General features: G+C 49.3%; 6 protein-coding genes across 6 annotated transcripts; 1 reads left to right on the top strand and 5 right to left on the bottom strand.

Annotated features, from left to right (window-relative positions):
- Positions 1 to 37: 37 nt before the first annotated feature.
- Positions 38 to 6,579, bottom strand: FOBCDRAFT_286343 (uncharacterized protein; the record flags this gene model as incomplete). The annotated part of the gene is made up of 23 exons (XM_031192559.3): positions 38 to 1,121; positions 1,169 to 1,413; positions 1,638 to 1,795; positions 2,787 to 4,234; positions 4,271 to 4,290; positions 4,330 to 4,420; positions 4,454 to 4,518; positions 4,552 to 4,632; positions 4,672 to 4,803; positions 4,843 to 4,974; positions 5,014 to 5,034; positions 5,065 to 5,145; positions 5,185 to 5,280; positions 5,311 to 5,376; positions 5,407 to 5,547; positions 5,578 to 5,676; positions 5,719 to 5,870; positions 5,907 to 5,916; positions 5,950 to 6,092; positions 6,150 to 6,201; positions 6,253 to 6,414; positions 6,448 to 6,535; positions 6,575 to 6,579. 23 exons carry the CDS (start codon positions 6,577 to 6,579, stop codon positions 38 to 40), a joined length of 4,572 nt encoding a protein of 1,523 aa, XP_031031405.3.
- A 736-nt stretch (positions 6,580 to 7,315) lies between these two features.
- Positions 7,316 to 8,714, bottom strand: FOBCDRAFT_192205 (CRAL-TRIO domain-containing protein). The gene is made up of 3 exons (XM_031192557.3): positions 8,648 to 8,714; positions 7,853 to 8,590; positions 7,316 to 7,798 (listed from the first exon to the last, which is right to left on the bottom strand). The coding sequence occupies exons 2-3, from the start codon at positions 8,568 to 8,570 to the stop codon at positions 7,356 to 7,358; spliced, it is 1,161 nt and encodes a 386-aa protein (XP_031031403.2). The 5' UTR covers positions 8,571 to 8,590; positions 8,648 to 8,714; the 3' UTR covers positions 7,316 to 7,355.
- A 1,314-nt stretch (positions 8,715 to 10,028) lies between these two features.
- Positions 10,029 to 11,147, bottom strand: FOBCDRAFT_245174 (uncharacterized protein; the record flags this gene model as incomplete). Its single annotated transcript, XM_059610662.1, has 3 exons — positions 10,029 to 10,778; positions 10,827 to 10,991; positions 11,058 to 11,147. 3 exons carry the CDS (start codon positions 11,145 to 11,147, stop codon positions 10,029 to 10,031), a joined length of 1,005 nt encoding a protein of 334 aa, XP_059466200.1.
- Positions 11,148 to 11,906: 759 nt separating this feature from the next.
- On the top strand, positions 11,907 to 12,866 carry FOBCDRAFT_281375 (Alpha/Beta hydrolase protein; the record flags this gene model as incomplete). The annotated part of the gene is made up of 1 exon (XM_031192555.2): positions 11,907 to 12,866. The coding sequence occupies one exon, from the start codon at positions 11,907 to 11,909 to the stop codon at positions 12,864 to 12,866; it is 960 nt and encodes a 319-aa protein (XP_031031401.2).
- A 225-nt stretch (positions 12,867 to 13,091) lies between these two features.
- Positions 13,092 to 14,376, bottom strand: FOBCDRAFT_265442 (family F xylanase; the record flags this gene model as incomplete). The annotated part of the gene is made up of 3 exons (XM_031192554.3): positions 13,092 to 13,869; positions 13,922 to 14,248; positions 14,304 to 14,376. The coding sequence occupies 3 exons, from the start codon at positions 14,374 to 14,376 to the stop codon at positions 13,115 to 13,117; spliced, it is 1,155 nt and encodes a 384-aa protein (XP_031031400.2). The 3' UTR covers positions 13,092 to 13,114.
- A 1,753-nt stretch (positions 14,377 to 16,129) lies between these two features.
- Positions 16,130 to 19,461, bottom strand: FOBCDRAFT_254068 (uncharacterized protein; the record flags this gene model as incomplete). Its single annotated transcript, XM_031192553.3, has 3 exons — positions 16,130 to 17,611; positions 17,997 to 18,115; positions 18,345 to 19,461. The coding sequence occupies 3 exons, from the start codon at positions 19,459 to 19,461 to the stop codon at positions 16,130 to 16,132; spliced, it is 2,718 nt and encodes a 905-aa protein (XP_031031399.3).
- Positions 19,462 to 19,727: the final 266 nt, after the last annotated feature.

Here is a 19,727-nt window from a genome sequence, read left to right as displayed (position 1 = left end):
ATCAGATGACATTAAAACCAAGACTACATTATCATACTCATAAGCTCCTCCTCGTTAAACCCAATTTAAGAAGACTCCACATCCAGGCCTTTGGTGCTCTGGTCTTACTCCTCTCCATCAAACTCCTTGCAGTCTTATTAGAAGATCCTCCTTCGCCGTTATTATCCCAATGTCCCAGGACGTGTTCAAGCAACGTCGAATTTCCAATCGAAGTGCCAAAGATATCCAGAAGCGAGCCCTGGTTGGCGTCCAGCAAGCCACCAAGGACATCACCCAACAGAGTGATCACGGGGAAGGTGAACCTGATATGCTTGTAGTTCAACACTCCTTCTATGTACTTGATGTGTTCACCACCAGCAATGGTGGTGTTTCCTGTTGCGTTGAACTCCAGATAGCCGTTACCTAGAGGTCCTTTTTGCATATCGAGGATCTCAGAGAGGTTGGGAACCAGCTGGTCGAAGTAGAAGTTGCCATCGAACGGTACAGAGTTGTTGCCTGGCCAGAGCTGCAGATCCCAGAGGTTGATGAGACCGAGTCTAATGTCGCCCGACATGACATTGAATGTCAGGTTGCCTAGTCCAAGTCGAAGGACTCCGGAGTTTGGGATGTTTAGCATTCCCTTCATGTTGTTCTTTGATGTCCGATTGGCATTCAGATCAAAGTCTAAGCTCTTGAGCGCAAAGCCGTCAAGGTAATTGAGAGAAGCAATGTCAACAGTCTTCTTCAGACTGCGGTGATACTTCAAAGAGCCAAGCCTAATCTCAGGCTTTCCCTCTAACGACAACTCAGCATCGGGTTTATCGAAGAAAACATTGAACCACTTCGTCAGCTCAGTCTCATTTGTCACCAGGAGCGTCTGGTTGGTGATGGTGACATTAGTGTGGCTCTTGATGTGCGTTTCAGGGAATTGAAGCTTGAAGAATGAGGACACGGGCTTCGTTTCCTTGCTGTAGAGGAAGAGATCCACTGGCTTAAGAGTCGCAGCGATTGGCGTTTTTAATTGTGTCTCGATACTCATGTTCACTTCGGTTGGAGATATAACCTGTAAAGCGCCGCCGTAAATGGGGAGCTTCTGGTCATTGAGAATGTCTTGGACGATTGCGGGAATGATGACAGTGAAGCTGGGGCATTGTCAGAAGGGGTACTCAATTGATGGAATGAGACTCACAGCAGTGGCAGTAAAATGGCGAGAAGAATAGCGATAGCTAAGAGATACCACCATTTGTATCGCCAGAAATGACTCTTCACTTTTTGCCATTTGGTTGGGCCTGGAGCGACCTTCTCATCGCGGACATGGTCGTCGGAAGAGGCGTCGTTGCTGGCAGCATCAGCAGCCGGCGCGTTCTGTTCGCCAGCAGCATTTGTCGTCTCTGCAGGCGCAGAAGTATCAGCGCCCGCCGCTGTAGGTTCTCTCTCAGAAGCCATTGTAGTTGACCGAGACAATGCAATTGACAGCAAACAATTGCAATGATCACCAATACCTCAGAGAAAGAATGAGATGCTCCACAGACGACTCAGACTTATGGCAGAACAGTGAGGGTCTTAGGCCAAGACCTGCCCTGAATTTGGTCGCCCAAGCGCGAAAGACGGGCCTCTAAAGTTATACCAGGGTACGACAAACTATCGAATGCACTAACCAGGCCCATCCCAGCTGGTGCCGTCCTGGAAATTCTGATCTGCAAGCGGGGTATAGAACTAAAGGACCGGGGGTGCCAGGGTGTGAATACGAACCAGACTCGAATCTGATAAGTGATGGGCAGAAGATCCGGCACATGATCGTTTCCCCTCACTTTCTCTGCAGAGTAAAGTGTGTGCATCGAACAGGTTTGTCAAATCCCCAATGAGTCTAGTTTGCGATAGCTCCCATAGCTTTAAGTCTTTAACCGAAAGCCGAGAGATGCTTTGCATGTGTCAAGATTCTGGGGAACTTAGCTCGGGGGGCTTGAATTGAAGGCCTGAAGGAAACGGTTTTGGACAGGGTTGCGAGTAAGTTAACGGCGAGCCAGGCTCCCACGTCTAGTCAGGTTACAGAGAGACCACGCCCCCCATGTTATTCTGTAGGCCTTGTCTACCGCGACAAAGCAAGTAGCGGAGTCTCACCGAGACATACCGAGACAAAATGGCACCTTGTTGCGCTGATAGAGGCGTGCCCAGAACAGTCATGTATGCGAATGCATGTCACGACCTTATCGGAAAGGCGCGTGCTATTTTCGCTCAATGGCGCTGGTATCGCGAATACTCCAAAGGAAAGAGATCTAAACGGGGAAGATGAATTGATGTTGCAGTGCGGCGTATGCCGACGGGTACTACTCTGCCATGCGCAAATCATCCGTCTGTCTTATGCCAGGACGACTATAGTGAGATCTTGCAAGCATATTCACTTGACAGCGCTCTTAGATACGGATAAAGACAGTTTCATTATGGCACCGTAGAGGCGCATTCATAGGGTATCGTATACGTCACATATCCAAACTCATTAATACATGATTAAAATATCCCATCACGTAACCACGTTCATAACCCAATCATCACATTAAGACCGTCCCACTAGCTCCTTGAGTACCGCATGTACCAAGTCTCCTACCGTCGCAACAAGCTAGAAACAGAAGTTAGCATAGTATCGTAGTAGAATCGTGAGGTTTGACTTACCGGTGTCGCGTCTCCAATGAGTTCCGATACTTGGTTCACGAAGTTCTTGGTAAGTAGATCCTCAGCATTTCCAACCAAGCCGAGAAGACCCTTAATGGTCTTGGGGTTAAGGAATGGCACCACTGCATCTACAATACCCTGAACGTCAATCTTCTTGAGGGCTTTGAGCAGAGGTTTGGCAGCGTCGACAAGACCAGTGAGGTCAAGACCGTCCAGCTCCTTGAGCAAAGGCTCAATAATCTCAAAGAGCTCCTCAAGGTCGAGCTTGTTCAAGACCTCAATCAATGGTACTGCGCCCGAAATGAGGGTCTGTGTCTGGTTGACGAACTTGGCTGTGAGGAGATCCTCCGCGTTGTCAACGAGACCGACAATGCCCTTGATACTCTTTGGCGTAAGGAGAGGCTCGATCGCCTTGAGCAAGCCGTCAAGGTCAATGTCATCCAGAGTATCAAGTAGCGGCAGAAGCTTGTTAACCAGCTTGACGAGATCGATCTTCATGATAGCATTGAGAAGTGGCTTGACCTTCTTGATGAGATCACCCAAGTCAATCTCGCCGAGGGCCTCAAGAAGAGGCTGGAGCTGTTTGATGAGCTTCTTGAGATCGATATCACCAAGTGCTTCCACGAGCGGTACAGCTTCACCAATAAGCGTTTGAGTCTGATTGACAAACTTGGGCGTGAGAAGATCCTCAGCGTTGCCAAGAAGATCCATGATGCCCTTGACTCCCTTGGGTGAGAGTAGCGGCGCAAGTGCGTCGAAGAGACCCTTGATGTCCAAGTCGCTGATCTCATCGAGAAGAGGTGAGAGCTTCTTGACGAGCTTGACGAGATCGATCTTGCCAATCTCCTTCAGCAGAGGGCCTACCTGGTCCAGCAATTCGGGCAGATCAGCATCCTCTAGCGAGGAGATCAGGGGAACAGCGCCAGAGATAAGCGTCTGAGTCTCGTTGACGAATTTCGATGTCAACAGATTCTCAGCGTTATCAACGAGGCGCACGATGCCCTTGATTGAGTCCTTGGTGAGAAGAGGCGCAAGAGCGCCGAGAATGCCCTCGAGATCAAGCTTGCCGAGCATCTTCAGCAGCGGTTCAACTTGGTCAAGCAGGTCCTCAAGGTTGAGCTTGGACACGCTAGTGATCAATGGTCCAGCCTTCGAGATGAGAGACTTGGTCTGGGAAACGAAGTCCTTGGTGAGAAGGTTCTCGGCGTTATCAAGCAGACCAACGATGCCATTGATGGAGTCCTTCGTAAGCAGTGGCTGGACTGCACTCAAGATGTCCTGAAGCTTAAGCTTGCCAACTTCCTTGAGCAGAGGACCAACCTGGTCGAGTAAGCCTGCAAGATCCGCCTTGTCAAGACTGTCGAGAAGAGGAGAGGCCTTTCCGATGAGCGACTTGGTCTGAGAGACAAACTGCTTGGTAAGGAGGTTCTCGGCATTGTTGAGGAGTCCAACGATGCCATTGATGGAATCCTTGGTGAGGAGAGGTGCCACGGCACTGATGATATCCTGAAGCTTGAGCTTGCCGACCTCCTTGAGAAGAGGACCGACTTGATCAAGCAGACCCTTGAGATCAGCATCATCCAAGCTGTCCAGAAGAGGCGAAGCCTTGGAGATCAAAGACTTGGTCTGAGAAACAAAGTCCTTGGTGAGCAGGTTCTCGGCGTTACCCAAAAGACCGACAATACCCTTGATCGAATCCTTGGTAAGCAGTGGTGCAAGCGCATCGAGAAGACCCTTGAGATCAATCTTGCCGAGGCTGGTCAAGAGCGGGCTGGCGTTGGAGATGAGCTTCTTGGTGTCGGACACGAAGTCCTTGGTCAAGAGACTCTCGGCGTTACCCAACAATCCAACGATACCCTTGATGGAGTCCTTGGTGAGGATAGGTGCCAGTGCATTGAGAACGCCAGCGAGATCAATCTTCTTCAATTCGTTGATGAGAGGACCAGCACTGGTAAGCAGAGACTTGATGTTCTTCACAGTCTCCTTGTCGAGCAGGTCTTCGGCGTTGTTCAAAAGACCAACGAGACCTTCGATGGCGTCCTTCTTGAGAATGGGGCCAAGTGCATCGAGAATGCCCTTCAAGTCGAGATCAGACAACTTATCGATGAGAGGTGAGGCGCTGGACAACAAGGTCTTGATACTCTTGACGGTCTCCTTGGAAAGTAGATCCTCGGCGTTGTTGAGCAGTCCAACAAGGTTCTGGATGGCCTCCTTCTTCAAGATGGGGCTAAGAGCATCGAGAAGACCCTTCAGGTCGATGTCGGCAAGCTTGTCGATCAGAGGAGAAGCTTGTGACAGTAATGTCTTGATGCTCTTCACAGTCTCCTTCGACAGCAGATCCTCCGCATTGTTCAATAGTCCAACCAAGCCCTGAATAGCCTCCTTCTTGAGGATCGGGCTGAGGGCATCAAGAACGCCCTTGAGATCGATATCTGAGAGCTTGTCGATCAATGGCGATGCTTGTGATAGTAGGGTCTTGATACTCTTGACAGTATCCTTGGACAGAAGGTCCTCGGCGTTGTTCAAAAGGCCGACGAGACCCTGAATAGCCTCCTTCTTCAGGATGGGGCTCAACGCGTCCAGAACCCCCTTGAGGTCAATGTCGGAGAGCTTCTCAATTAAGGGAGACGCCTCGGTGAGAAGAGTCTTGATACTCTTGACGGTATCTTTGGTCAACAAGTCTTCTGCGTTGTTAAGCAGTCCGACAAGTCCTTGGATGGCCTCCTTCTTGAGGATGGGGCTCAAGGCATCAAGAACACCCTTGAGATCGACATCGTTCAACTTGTCGATCAGTGGAGACGCGGCACCGATGAGGTCTTGCGTCTGGTCCACAAACTTGGGTGTCAAGAGAGTCTCGGCGTTCTTCAGCAAGCTCAAGATACCCTTGATAGAATCATCCTTGAGGAGCGGCTGCAGCGCTTTGAGGACTTCTTCAAGGTTGAGCTTGGTGAGTTGCTCGAGAAGTGGGGCAATGTCCTTAATGATGGGGGAGACTTCACCGAGGAGACCCTGGATCTCATCGACGGTCTTGGCGGTGAGAAGATCGCCGGCGTTCTTGAGCAAGGTGACAATGCCCTGGATAGACTCCTTCTTGAGAAGTGGGTCCAAAGCTGATAGAATGCCCTCGAGATCAAGGCCGGTGAGCTTCTTGAGAAGAGGAGCAAGCTCGTCGAGAAGAGGCGAGACGTCACCAATAAGGCCCTTGGTCTGCTTGACGAAGTCTGGTGTCAAGAGGCCTGCGCCATTGGTGAGAAGACCGTTGATGTTCTTGAGGTTGTCGTCGGTGAGAAGCTTGAGAACCTTGGATACGATACCAGCGATATCGACATCCTTGAGCTGGTCGACAAGATCCTTGAGGTTGAGTTCGCCAACAAGATCCAGCAAAGGACCTGCTTTATCAAGGAGACTTCTGATTTGGTTGGGCGCGGGAGGCTTCAATGTTGCTGCGAGATAGACCATGGCATCATGGAATGCGTCAAGGAACTCGGCTGATAGGAGACCCTTGAGGGCTTTGAGAAGGTCTCCCAACTCGCCGAGAGCGTCTGTCAATCCCTTGAGGCCATCACCAAGGTCACCAAGACCATCAAGCCCAGGAATTGAGACAACGCGACTTGAACCACCGCTATCTGAATCTGAGTCGTCGTCTGATCCGGATCCTGAGCTAGAGCCGCCAGATTTTGAGCCAGAGCCAGAGGTAGTATTTTGTCGCCTAATCAGAACAGGTGCGCGAGGAAATCTATCACTCTTGAGAAGTGTATTCAATTCCTTTAACGCATCTGTGAGTTCTGATCGCGGTACAAGCGCGAGGTTGTGCTTCTCCAAAAGCTCGACCAATTGGCCCGAGAGCTCCGGTGCGGAAACAGTCTTTGGCTCAGGGGCCGCAAGACTAAATGGCGCAAGAGCCGAGAGAAGCACCGTTGAGAACCTCATAGTGTGACAATTGAAAGAGAAGATGAGATAAGGAAACCGACTGAACTGTCTCACTATCACAGCTTGACTTGTAGCGAGGAGAAGGGGGGGAGAAGAGATAATCAGGCTGCCAAGGGTTCGTTTAAAGGAGGCTCTTTATCTCAGCCAGTCATCACACACGGATTTGCTTTTCGGGAACGTGGCAGGCACTCCACAGCTGTACCCCAGAAATCATGGATGATACCGCGGCAGGGAAATTGGTGCTGGAGGGGTAGATGTGACGATCCCTGCTGTTCTGGCCAAGAGGTGGTGAGCACCCCTGCATCTCGCAAACTATTGCGCTTTGGGCACGAGGCTTTACATCATTATCAGCCCTTTTGCACGGTCTCGTGGACAAGGTTCCTGGTCTAGCTTCTGGGGTTCACCATGGGGGTGATGGGGACAGCGCAGCTGGGTCCGTTGGTGATGAGCGCCACGGGTCAAAGCGCACTGCGACAGCGAAGACGCTAAACAGCACCGCTAGGAGGTGAGCGTACAGGGGCCGATTGGATACAATAAAACCAAGGACGACTTTGGTGGTAGAGGCCGCTAGGAATTCTTGGATATTTACGGCATGGACTCGGACAGTGGGGACGAGGGTTCAGATGATAGTGTCGGGCCGTAACGTTTCAAGTAAGGTATTGCACTGACAGGTCTAGATGAGGAAACATCTTGGCAAGAATTGAGGTCAATTGAAGTTCAGTGCGGAAAAAGACAAGCTTACTACGGAATTGAATACGAATAACACTCTAAACTAATTATCGCGCTGCCTTGAAATCAACACCTCCAACCCTATTGACCACTCCAGCTCGATGGTAGTAAGTACCAGATCTAACGTATGGATCCAACTTCCAGTAGTTCATCTGTAGCAATTGAATCAACTCATCTCGCCTCTCGTGCGCTTCCTTTCCAGCGTCTGTATCAGGATTTGTGCCAATCCAATCAACAGTCGATCGATTAAACGAGTCAATCAATTCCTGTCGCTCAATCTGTATCTTTATCTTCTTCTCCTCAGACTGCATCCTCTCGTTCTCAGATGGAACAGGCTCTACATATTTGTACTCCCAAGGATCTTCGCCACCATAAGACTTCTGCAAGTTCTCTTTGGCGATGAACTTGAGAAGGCCCTTGGTACCGCTGGTGAAGTGGACCTTTGATGCGACGACAGGGTCAAGCCAGTGCTTGATGACGGTCCAGACACCTGGAAAGGATTAGCATGTAAATAGAGTTGGAGGCGGCAGAGTGTCAAACATACCCCAAAATACGAATGGCGCATTGTGGACAAGCACTACCGAGAGGGTTTCGGGGTAGCGCTTCTCAAGAATATCGACGAGGAACTTAACAACATGAAAGTCCATGTTGCGAAGACCAAAGCCTGTGAGATCAAAGATCAAGCAGACCTTGTCTTGCGGCTCTCTTGCCATCACCCTCAACGTCTCGATATTGTGCAAGACGTATTCTTCCATGGACTCAGCAGATTGTTTGTGAGGATCGTGAAGGCGGACTCTGATGACATAGATGGGATAGTTGTCCTTGTCGGTTCCTCTGACGTAGCTCTTGCCTGAGCGATACTGCGCCATGAATGACTCTTCATCGGTAGTGAGGGACTTCTTCAGACCGACTGCTTCGCCGCCTCCGACAATAGTCTTCTGAATCTGTCGCTCGTCGCGCCAGTTGAGAGCAGAGACAAACATGTCAACAGCCTTGTTAACATCCCAGTCGCGAGCTCGAAGAAATCGAAGAAGTGTGGTATCGGGATGATCGGCCATGATCGACTCCCAGAGATTCCGTGAGAAATGATCAGAATCTTTGTTCTTGAGGTTTTGGAGATATTCGTCTGTGTTGTCTGGGGCATCGTGGGCGATATTCTCATTTCCGCATAATCGCAGAATATGGACCCAAGCCTCTTGGAGGCTCTTCTTTTGCTCAAGGGTGAGGTTGCCCCTAGTGCCTGGCTCAGATGAAGAAGACATTGTGATATCGAGTGTGCTGACTGATGAGAATGAGTGATTTAGAAAGCAAGCAAAGAGCTCGTTCATGAAGAACTTACGATGTGATGATCTTTCCAAAACTTCAGTTTCCAAGAAGTCGTCTAGTTATCTGTCTTGCGATGAAACAAGCAAACATGAAACGAATCACGGCGTCGTTGACATCAGCAATGTGAAGATGGACTCCCTCGGCATGGAGTGGAACTAAACTAGAGCTGCGATGATCAATTTGGGACACGTCGGAAGGTGGTCCTGAATTAGGAAACGAGCAAAAGAGCGCTATGACATTCTTAGATTGTGCCATCCATCTCATCCTTCGGCAATGCGATGCTCGCAAGCCATGGCATCTGGGGCTAATGCACCCCGCACGAGGAAGCCCCAGACGGGAGCGAAAAGGCGTCACACGCAAGCTTTACCGAATTGCGGGGTTAGAAGATGCGCTATTTGGGGCAGATTGGAGGATCAAGCTGGGAAATTGAGCATCTCGATCGAGTTTAGCTGAGGGGATCGTAGTTTGGATGCGTGGATTGGTAAACTGAGTTCCTAACTGGCGTGAATGTGGCTGCTTCTTGACAGTTGAGCTATCGCATCTATTCACCCCACGCATGCATGCACATCGCACAGACTAGATTTGGAATCGACATGTCTGAGAGTCCACGAGTCAAGCAAACTATCGCTTCGTTAAAGCTCTGACCGACATCGACCACTTTCACTTCTTTATTAGTGCCAATTTGGGTAATTTTTTTTATCAACCCTCTTCGGTCGATTTCCGTTATCTTATCGTCGTGGCTGTCGTGAGGCTTGCGAGCGCTGGCCACATTGAGAATGGCTTACCCTGGAGTCTGCAATCCGCCGCCATCTGGTACGCGTTTTCACTTACCTCACATCATTTATTGGAGAGTTCCGCGGCGGCAGCGCATGCCGAAGGTTGCGTTAATGTTTTTTCATACTGGAAAGTTGCTGTTTAGTGTATAATCTAAATAGTGTATTACTCTTTTGATGTGAGCTTATTGTTAATAACACTCACCGCCAACCGTTGCGTTGCATTGGATTCAAGATGTTGCAAAGTACTGTAATTGTATGTCTGAAGATTTATAAGCAAGGAGTTGTAATTTATTAGACAAGATATCCTGTGAACCCGTTTCCCATGATGAAAATGACGAATTGCAGGGTATGTTGGAAGATCCAGGACCCTGGCTCTACGTGACAGTATTCACATAGACCTATAAAATCATAGGGAAACCCCAGTAGACAGCATGATTACTTTAATAAAGCATCTGATAACTTGAAGAAATACTTAACTAAGTTTAGGATATCTTAGAATAGGCCGATAGAGCTCTTTGACATTCTGTTTTATATCATGCTCTCTGAGTCTTTTTGCACATACTGAAAGTTCATTTTAAGTCGAAGCGTTACAAAAATAGAAGTATATTCCGTAGCTACTTACATCAAGTCAAACTTGAACTTAGATTTATACTGAGAGAGCTTCTCCCTGTCAAAAGGGCTTGGTGAATCAGGAATCATGCAGTTCAACCCAGTATGCGGCTTATCCTTGCCAGCCGCATAAACTAAATCGCCGAGTCCACCAGGCTGCGAATACATGAAAACTTTAAAATAGGAGCTGACAGGCTTGATATCGAAGTGAGTTCCAGCAGGCAGCCAAGCCACTTCATCGGGGCCAATACGTGAAGAGTCAGTGTCATTTATCGTAACTTCAAGATATCCATCCGACACATAAAAGCAGTGGTCGACGCCTGGGAACCGAATTCCACCAGACAGAACCTGAGTTTCAAACTGGTTAGACCCTTCGAGCGTAGCCAGGCTGTATCTGTTTCCAGATTCGGCTCCGGTGACATATGGACGAACGACCGTCCCGCCGAGAACAGCACTTGGTCCTGTGCGGTTGCGCAGGAAGTATGGCTTTTGAGATCCAGGCAGCTGGTTTTCTGAACCGCTCCAAGGCTGCGGCTCAACGAGCTTGTGGTTCGACACAGGAATCACGTCGAACTCGGTCATGACATTTGCGACGCCAGTGTTGAGCTTTTCAGCAACCCTTTCAAGGTCGGCATCCGGCCACATCGGACCAGCGTATGACTCACCCAGACCTCGAAACATATGCTCAAATCCAGCAGGAGTGATGATACCGAAGATCTCGGTATGATCACCAATGAACTGGTACGCATGGATAGCGCCCTTAAAATGATCAGTATGATGTACAAAGGCACGGGAATTTTGGCTCACTGGAGCAACACTAGCGTAGTCTCCGGGGTTGAGGATTTTGCACTGGTCGTTGAGCCAGACCTTCAACTGGCCCTTGATGCAGAGGAAGTCATGGTGGGTATGCTTATGATAGTGAGTTGGCACAGGAGAGGGAAAGGCTTGACCACCGCTGGTTAGAATGGTGAACTTCCCGTCCGTTTCTTTTCCAGTCAGAAGGAAACGAGCAACTGATGGAGTGCCCGAGACGTAGACTTTGTCTCCGGCGAATGATTGGAAGATGCATGGATCTTTGGCAGCAGGTGATTTTCCAGCTACCGATGGTGGGAGTACAATGCGCTCCATGGTTATGTATTAAATGAAAGTAAAATACAAGCTATAGGTTTTCCTGGTGATTTTGGACTATTCAGAATCTTTGAATTGGCTCATTCATCATCGGCTGGACCGTCGAGTATTTATCGTATATCATCCCTCCTACCGTACGTGAATCTGCGGAAATCAAGCATACGAAACGTATGACAATGCACTATAACGGTTAGAGTTGTCGGATACAGGGTTTGCTTGGGTATATATTCTGAGATTAACTTTCATCATCGGTCTCGGCGCTTGCTAGAGGAGCGAAATACGACAAAACTGACATCTACAGCCTCATGATCGATGAGCTCTCTTAGAAACACGTCCAACAGCTTCGCCATTAAACGGAGGTTTCGAGACCGTCTCGCTCGGCTCGGTCTTCATATCGGTCTTTCTATTTTGTGCGCGCCGAGCGAAACCAATAGTTGGCCAAGAATGTCATATTAGGACCGTGCTCCGGGACTCATGACCCGTTATTGCGGGTCACGAACGCCTCTTCCTCAACGGTAGTCATTCTCGGGAACCGGATTTGGCAATAGTCACTGTTTCAAGGCTTAACGGTCGGCGTTTGGTGCTCATAGCTGCCGCTTACTCATCGTCGGATGTCGGGTAAGGGCATCATGATATATTTGAAGTTTGGATATATGAAGATGAGAATCCGATTGCGAAAACTAAGAAAGAAAGTCAAATAGAGCTATACAGTCACAGTTTCTTCCCATAACAATACAAGTTAATCAACCGTCTTCCGAAATGGACCAGCTCTCTTCAGTTCCCAGCTCAATTGCTGAAAGCATTGAGCCAACCTTGAAAATTTACCTTCCGCTTCTCAACAAGAACTCAACGGCCATTAAATCAACTTTGAGGAAAACATTCTCTTATGGCCCAAACCATCGCAACAACCTGGATATCTATTATCCCGCTAATAAACCCACTGGGGCTGGGTGCCCTGTCTTCATTTATACATATGGAGGCGGCTTCACTCGAGGAGACAGAGCCTCTGAAGATCATCTACTCTACCAAAACCTCGGACACTTCTTTGCCGAGAAATGTGGATTCGTCACTGTCATTCCGGACTATCGCCTTGTACCAGAGGCACGATTTCCTTCTGGCGGACAAGATATCGAGATGGTTGTGAAGTGGCTCATAGAAAACAATCACAAGATTGGAGGCTCACATCCAAGACCATTGTTCATGATGGGCAACTCTGCTGGTGCTGTTCATCTTTGCACATTCTTGCTGCACCCTTCGTTCGCTGAGCTTCGCAGCAAGATCACAAGTAACAGCGATACTTGCCCCCTGCGGCTCAAGGCTGCTGTCTTTTGCTCGATGCCGACGTCATTCCGCGACCCCCGCCCTTATCGGGCTCCTGTTCTTGCAACCTACTATGGACAAACGATGGAGCAGGACTGCCCCCTCGGACTTCTTGAGGCCTGTAACAAAGATAAGAACATTTCGAATGTTGCACCTGGGGTCCAGTTCCTTCTGTTATATGGATCCCTTGACCCCGAAGATGAGATTTTGGCCTGCAACAAGGAGTTTATTGAGCTTTGGCGATCGGGTCAGGGAAGCAAGGGAGTAGAGCTCGAAGTCCAGGTTATGGAGGGCCACAACCATATCTCGCCTCCGCCAGCTCTCGGTACTTATATCTCGAGAGAGGAGGTCTGGGGCTTTAACGTAGCTGGTTTCTGCAACGCAGCAGCTCGAAGCTGAGGTGAGATCTTGATGTTAGTTGATCATGATATCAAAGAAAGAAGTAGAAGCATCGATGGGGTAGGAATTTGGATGGAGTACTCAGATAGTGAGGACGTAGCCAGTGACTTCCATTCTGCTAAATATGTACGTGAGAAATATATATATATATACAATTGAACCATTTCCTCAAGCATCATTTTACCACCAACGCTTTATCCAACTAGGACGTTTCGTTGTATGATCCAGCGACATACATCAACAACAGCTTACAGAGCGTTGACCAAGGCATTGAAAGCAGCCTTGGGCTGGTAGTTGCTGTCGTAGAGGAGGGGGTTCTCACCAGGTCGCCACGAGTCCTTGTCAGAGACACCCCAGACAGTGATGCCGACACACTTAGGAACGGCAAGGCAAGCGTTCATGACAGTAAGGTAATCGTTAGCACTGGCGCCAGCGATATCAAGCTCAGTGATGGCAATCTCCTTGGCGTCTGAGGCAGCAAGAGCTCGGAGAGCAGCAGGAACTCCAGAGGCAGGGTTCCAGCCACTAGGAGCAGCAAGATGGCCCTGAGATCCAATACCGTCGATGGGAATACCGGCAGCAATCCACTTGTTAACGTGAGCGACCATTCCGCGGGTGAGCTTAGCATAGTCAGACTTGTCGAGATTGTAATCATTGATGTAGAGCTTGGCAGCGGGATCAGCGGCGCGGGCAGCGCGGAAAGCAATACCGACAAAGTCCTCACCGAGAACTCGGCTGAAGACACTGTCGCGGAGGTTACCGTCCTCAGCGAAGATCTCGTTGACGACATCCCACTGAAGGATCTTGCCCTTGTAGCGGGTGACCATGGTCTTGACGTGGTTCTCGATGACCGCGGTGAGGGTAGAGCGATCGTTGATATTCTGAACCCACTGAGGCAGTTGAGAGTGCCAGAGAAGAGTGTGGCCACGGATAAGCTTGCCGTTCTGAGTGGCGAAGTCGACGACCTTGTCAGCGTTGCTGAAGGTGAAGGAGTTGCGCGAAGCTGTTCCATGTCAGATGGCGATTCAAATTGTCTTCGAAATAGGGAACCTTACGCTCAATGGCATCCCACTTCATGCTGTTCTCGCATGTCACTTGGCCAAACTGGGCCTTGACAATGTTGATCAGAGGGTTGTTGTTAAGGTGGTAGTGGTCGATCTCGGTACCAAAGTACTGCTTGCCCTTGGCCTTGAACTTGGCGTCGAGACCAGTGCCGCCGCTGTTGCCGCCAGTAGGCTGAGGAGTTCCACCACCCTGAGTTGACGAAGGCTGGGGCTCAGATCCTCCAGATCCGGGAACACACTGATAGTACCAGTCGTTGATCTTTTCACACTTCAGACCACTAGCGCAAGTTGTAGCACCGGTCCAGCCATTGCCACCGCCTGTAAGAAGTTTTAGCTATCGAGTATCGAGTTCATCGGGGCTGCTGCAACGTACACTGTCCCCAGATGGGAGCCTGGGCAAGGGCGGACACGGGAGCGAGAGCGAGGAGAACCGAAAAAGTATGCATTTTGACTGATCTCAGTGAGTTGATGCTTCGAAGCAGAAGATACTGTCTGAAGATATTGAACGCAACGTCAAGGGGTTACTCCCGTCCTTATATATAGCTTTGATATAGCATCCTACATGGCATATTCGCCCCCGGCTCTACAGAATCGCAAATTCTGACCAATCCGACCTATTCCATCCTGTTTTGCCGGGAAATTGGCATATCTGGGGTTATAGAGCCTTATGTGCGGAGAACCAAGCTCCGAATGAGGCCCATTGAGGAAATGTCGGAGCATCGCCAAGTTTGTCGTCAACACCCTAAAAAGAAAGCTGCCATGATGCCCCCCGCAAATATGGGTCGTTATTTAATTGTGCAGCGGATAATATGATTTTGAGATCGAGACCTACTACAAGTTGGGGAGGGTTTCTTAATGCGTGCTGATGTTACGTCCCTTTCCGGGACTAGATGCCAAGCTGGGGGCTGTAACATCGAAATTGTTGTTCAGAGGTCTGCGGGGAATGGATTGTGAATTTAGCCGATCAGCGAACGTCTGCCTCTATTGTTTGAAGCTTTGCTGGATTTGATGTATATTGGTAATATTATAGCATGATCCGATTAGCGAGCATGGCAAAGACACCCGATACTCCGAATCATTCAATTTGCCTATACTTGGTGCAAACTAGCTACGTACCGGATTACGGAGGCAATTATTGAATAGATCATTGTAGAAGATAGAGTCGGTATGCTGATGACAGCTGTCTCTCTGAAAATCCACACCTGTCCAAGCGAGCACCTTATATCGAGGAAAGTTAAGCTTACTTGGTTAGCTCTCGCCGTGGATCATCGTAAAGCTGTCCAATGCAGTTCAATACACTGTCTTACCTATTCTTAAAGCGTCAATGAATTGCCATGTCTCTTGCCGAGCCTGCCCAGAGATGGGGTTAGGTTGCATCCAACTCCAACGAAGGATGCGGAGGATGCCATTTATGAACTGATTTGGCGGAATTGGATCAGCTCGTCCGGCTAATCACCGACAATTCTTAGAAATCTGAAATCCACGTGGTGGCATGCTTGCTTAACTCTAGGCGCTCCTATGGATTGAAGCCAAGAGCTGGACTTTTCTATGCGCGTTCCTAGCAATGCATTGAGATTCGCAAAGGAGGGTATCCAGAAAAGACGATCTTGCCTAATTCCAATTGTTCTTGGGACGAAGTTGAGTGCTCGTGGTCAGACTGAATTGCCGATGATAAGTTACTGGAATCGAGGCACTTGTATGATTCTTGATGTTTTAGGTGACGTTGCTCAGAGCTAAGATCATGTTACTCATAGCTTAGATGATGTTATTTATAAGTTAGACTTGGAATTGTTTAGAACGACAACTAGATAAAGGAGGGAGAATGAAACTGTGAGAATACCTGCATCTATTATGTATAGCCGCAGTTGAAGAGCTCAATGGAACTGTGTATGGTCTGATGTTGAACTGCTTACATACACTTCCGTCTCCGCTTCAGGCGCCCACGATTAACTTCCCGCTGACTCAGACTTGTACCATTCACACTGGCTGGCTCCACGATGAAACCATAAGCATGAACCGTGTAATACGACTGGCCAAGGCCCCCTCTAATTGCTTACAGGCGTAGAACGTAACATTAGATCTGCCACTACTGTAGCTTGAGTTTCAGCTCATCACGGTTGTTCTTCTGCAAAGCGACGGAAACAAGTTGGTATTTACTAACGAGAAACGAAAGGCTATTCTTGATACATAAGACTATCTTCACTTATACTCCAACCCCGTAGAGATATCTCCCCATCTCGCTCCAGCCATATCCGCAAAGTAATTCGACTTGGGACTCCACAAACCCGTGCCGCCTTTGGGGAACACAGAGCTAGCAGTCTTGAGATAGGTCGAAGACAGGCTCATCATTGGCTTCACTGGCATACCACTTGCTGAAGACAGACGTGGAACCACGACGCTAGTCTTGCTCTGTGTCATCTTGTTCAGAATGCGCACAAACAGTCTCGCGCTGACATCAGCACCAAGTGTCCACGACGCATTCTCATATCCGAACATGAAAAGCAGGTTTGGCACATCCTGGAGCATCACGGTCTTCCATGCGAACTTGTCGGCGACGTTGAAGGGGACGTCGTCAATGCTGAACTTGATACCTCCACCGAAACGAACCTTCAGACCAGTTGCTGTGACGATAAGATCGGGATGTAATGAAGCTCCAGACTCAAGCTCAATGCTCTTCTCAGTGATAGTCTTGATCTTATCCGTCACAACATTCGCTTTACCCGAGCGAATAGCCGCGAAAAAATCACCATCCTGGCTGGCGCAGAATCGTTGCTCCCAGGGATTATATCGAGGCTTGAAGTGAGGATCCCAGCTGACATCAGGAGGAAGATTCTTGATGGTGACATACTTGATGAGCTTCTTGGCCAGACCTGGGCAAGACTTGCAGAACACGTTGGTAAGATAGCTTCGAACCAGCCAGAGGAGTCTGTTGAGGAACAGGGCGATGCTGGCGGGGAAAAGAGTCAAGAGAAGACGTGTGAAAAAGCTGCTTGATGGGAGAGGGAAGATGTAGCCTGGGCTTCTCTGCAGCATGGTAACGCGCTTGGCTTTGTCGGACATGGATGGAAGAATTGTAACGGCGGTAGCTCCACTGCCAATGATGACGACCTCCTTGTTGGTGTAATCGTAGTCCTCGGGCCAGAATTGAGGGTGGATGACCTGGCCTTGGAACTTCTCAATTCCAGGAATCACAGTCTGCAGAGGGGTCTGGTAATCATAATAGCCAGTGCCGAGGAGTAGAAATCGACCCCGGAAGGTAACTGGCTTCTCATCACCAGGTCGCGTAACCTGAAGCTGCCATCGCCTCTCCTTGGAAGACCAGTTGGCTTCTGTAACAGAGTGCTTGTAGCAAATATGGTGGTCAATGCCAGTCGATCGTGCCGACTCGATCATGTAGTCCTTGATCTTGTCACCAGGTGCGAGCGACTGGTCATGCTTCCAGGGACTCCATGGGAAGCCAAAGGTGAAGATATCAGAGTCGGATCGAATGCCAGGATACTTGAAGAGATCCCATGTGCCGCCGATGGAGTCGCGGCCTTCGAGGATGGCGTAGGTCAAGTCGGAAGGGCCTTCTGTTTGGAGACGGTAGGCGGCGTTGATGCCAGAGATCCCAGCGCCGATGATGATAACATCAAAGGTATTGGGTTCTTCTGCTTTTGGTGCCATGTTGATGAGTGATGTCTGAGTAGTTTGTGTTGTTGTTGATGCTGTCCACAGTGGACGTTGAAGGTCAATTTTGTACAAAGATGCTGAAGAAGGAGTTTGAATGATTGGCACTCCGTTGGATCAATAAACGTCCCGATGATAGACAAAAGATAGCAAGCCTCGGTACTTTAACTATAGCAATCAGGGTCTCGTGTCACAGCTCCTCGAATGAGTAGCTAAGTTCTGGTTAAGCTTCCGAGTCCGACAGGCGACAATATGAACATGGCCATCCTTCCGCCCCCGCGGGGCCCGTCTCCGATAAGACCCAAATCTTTCATGACAACTAACTAAAGTAATAACGTCATGCTTGAGCTTTGACTGGGGGCGAGCAAAGTGTTTGATCGCAAGCTAAACTCTATACAGAAATTTCGCGTTGAGGGTTCTGAAGATTGTGGGGTAGCCTCGGCACGCCCCCAGTGATCGTCTTCATGGGGGGAGACGCCAAACTACCAAGAGAATCACGCGACGGACGAGACAAGACTTGTCAAATCTGCAGAGCTGATCATCTTGGCTCCGAAGAGGGGTAGATCACTGAAACAAATGACGAAATGTTTCGAGGTTCATTAGAAATTTACATGTGAAATTTGCTGAGCTATGTAGATCTTGTAGAAACTTCGATATCCTTCTGCCTACTGTACCTTAGCCTCTGACTTGCAGCCTCCATCACGAAAAAGAGATTATGCATAGCTTCGTAGATTCAGCCCCGCACGATGGTTCAAGAAACGCCTCGCATGCTCAGCTGCCTTTTCTGCCTCGGCTGTGAAGTCAATCCTGTCGCCCAGCAGAATAATGTCATGAGGGCAACCTTCCGAGATGTCCAGGTACATTGGCCAGCCATTCTTCTTGTAGCGTGCGACGAAGTTGGTGATGTCGTCGCATAGAACTTCGCCGCCTCCGGCGTTGACGTAGACTGGGAAAGGCTTCTCGATCTGGAAGGGATGGCGCAGAGGGGACAAGTATGGACTGGCTGGGTCAATTGCGCCAAAGCCAGAGACTGTCGTTGCGCCCCAGCGCGCAAAGTGCATGTTGAGATAATCCGTCTTGTAGTTGGGTGATTGAGTTGCATCTTGCTCCAAAGCGCCGGCGACATCAGTCCAAGGCGACCAAAGAGCCATTGCGCGGGGAAATGGGACCTCGTCAATTTGGCCGTACTCGTGAATGTAGCGTACCAAGGCGAGAGCTAGATTTGCGCCAGCTGAATCGCCTGAGAAGATGATTTGGTCCGCAGGAATGCCTCTTGTCTTGATGAGATGAAGATAGGCTGTAAGTGCATCCTGAAGAGGAGCGGGAAACTGCCCATTCTTGCTGCTGGACAGTCGGTAGTTGGGCGAGCAGACATGCGTAGCACCCATATGCTTAATGAGAGTCTTGGCCGTGAACCCAGTATCTTCATCACGACCATTTCCAATTACAAAACCGCCTCCATGAAAGTGCAAGACGACCACCATGCCAGGATGGACGATGCCAGCGGGGGGTGGTCGCGCGGGTGTCCATGTCATGCCCAATTGCGCAGGCTGAGCCGTGTAATCCGAACAAATTCCTCTGTACAACTTTGGCGACCGTGGAGCGACGACTTCGAATCGGTTCTTCTCTTTGCCTTGGTCAAATCTCATTTTGTCGCCTGATTTGGTGAGAGACCAGTAGAGCAGCAAGAGCCGGACAACGCGGACACGGACAGCTTGGTTCAGCGTCCATTTTCTGTTTGGTCGGAGCCATGGGACGAGACAGAGGGAAATGTCGAATAAAAAGCGCGAAAGAAGCCATGGTGTGATAATAAATGCGTAGGTATAGCCAAATGCTGTTTTGAGTGTGCTTAATACTGCCATGATTAATGAATCGTTCGTGTAAGTTGCTGAGGCTGTTGGTGATTATTAACGAGGAGGAAAAGCGGTAGAGCGACGCCGCGGCACCCGAGGTCTTTAAGTAATTCGCCTGCCTCGGTCAACAAACTTACAGCATATTCCCGGTCAAAAAGAGAGTTCTAATTAACAGTTTACTGATCAATATCACCGTCTATTACATGCAATTAGTATTCGTGGTGTGATGCGACATCGCTTTCACTGCTTAAAACGCTGGCACGGCGCCCGAATGA

The sequence above is a fragment of the Fusarium oxysporum genome, chromosome XI, assembly GCF_013085055.1.
Source record: "Fusarium oxysporum Fo47 chromosome XI, complete sequence".
Taxonomy (NCBI): domain Eukaryota; kingdom Fungi; phylum Ascomycota; class Sordariomycetes; order Hypocreales; family Nectriaceae; genus Fusarium; species Fusarium oxysporum.
The sequence above is the reverse complement of the archived record's forward strand: the minus strand, read 5'-3'. Positions and strand labels throughout refer to the sequence as shown.

What these genes read in the sequence shown, in the direction of transcription:
- FOBCDRAFT_192205 (XM_031192557.3), bottom strand. Translation starts at nt 8,570, where the DNA reads ATGTCTTCTTCATCTGAGCCAGGCACTAGGGGCAACCTCACCCTTGAG. An exon ending in TGCGCCATTCGTATTTTGGG is followed by an intron (nt 7,799 to 7,852) that starts GTATGTTTGACA and finishes AATCCTTTCCAG; the next exon opens with GTGTCTGGACCGTCATCAAG.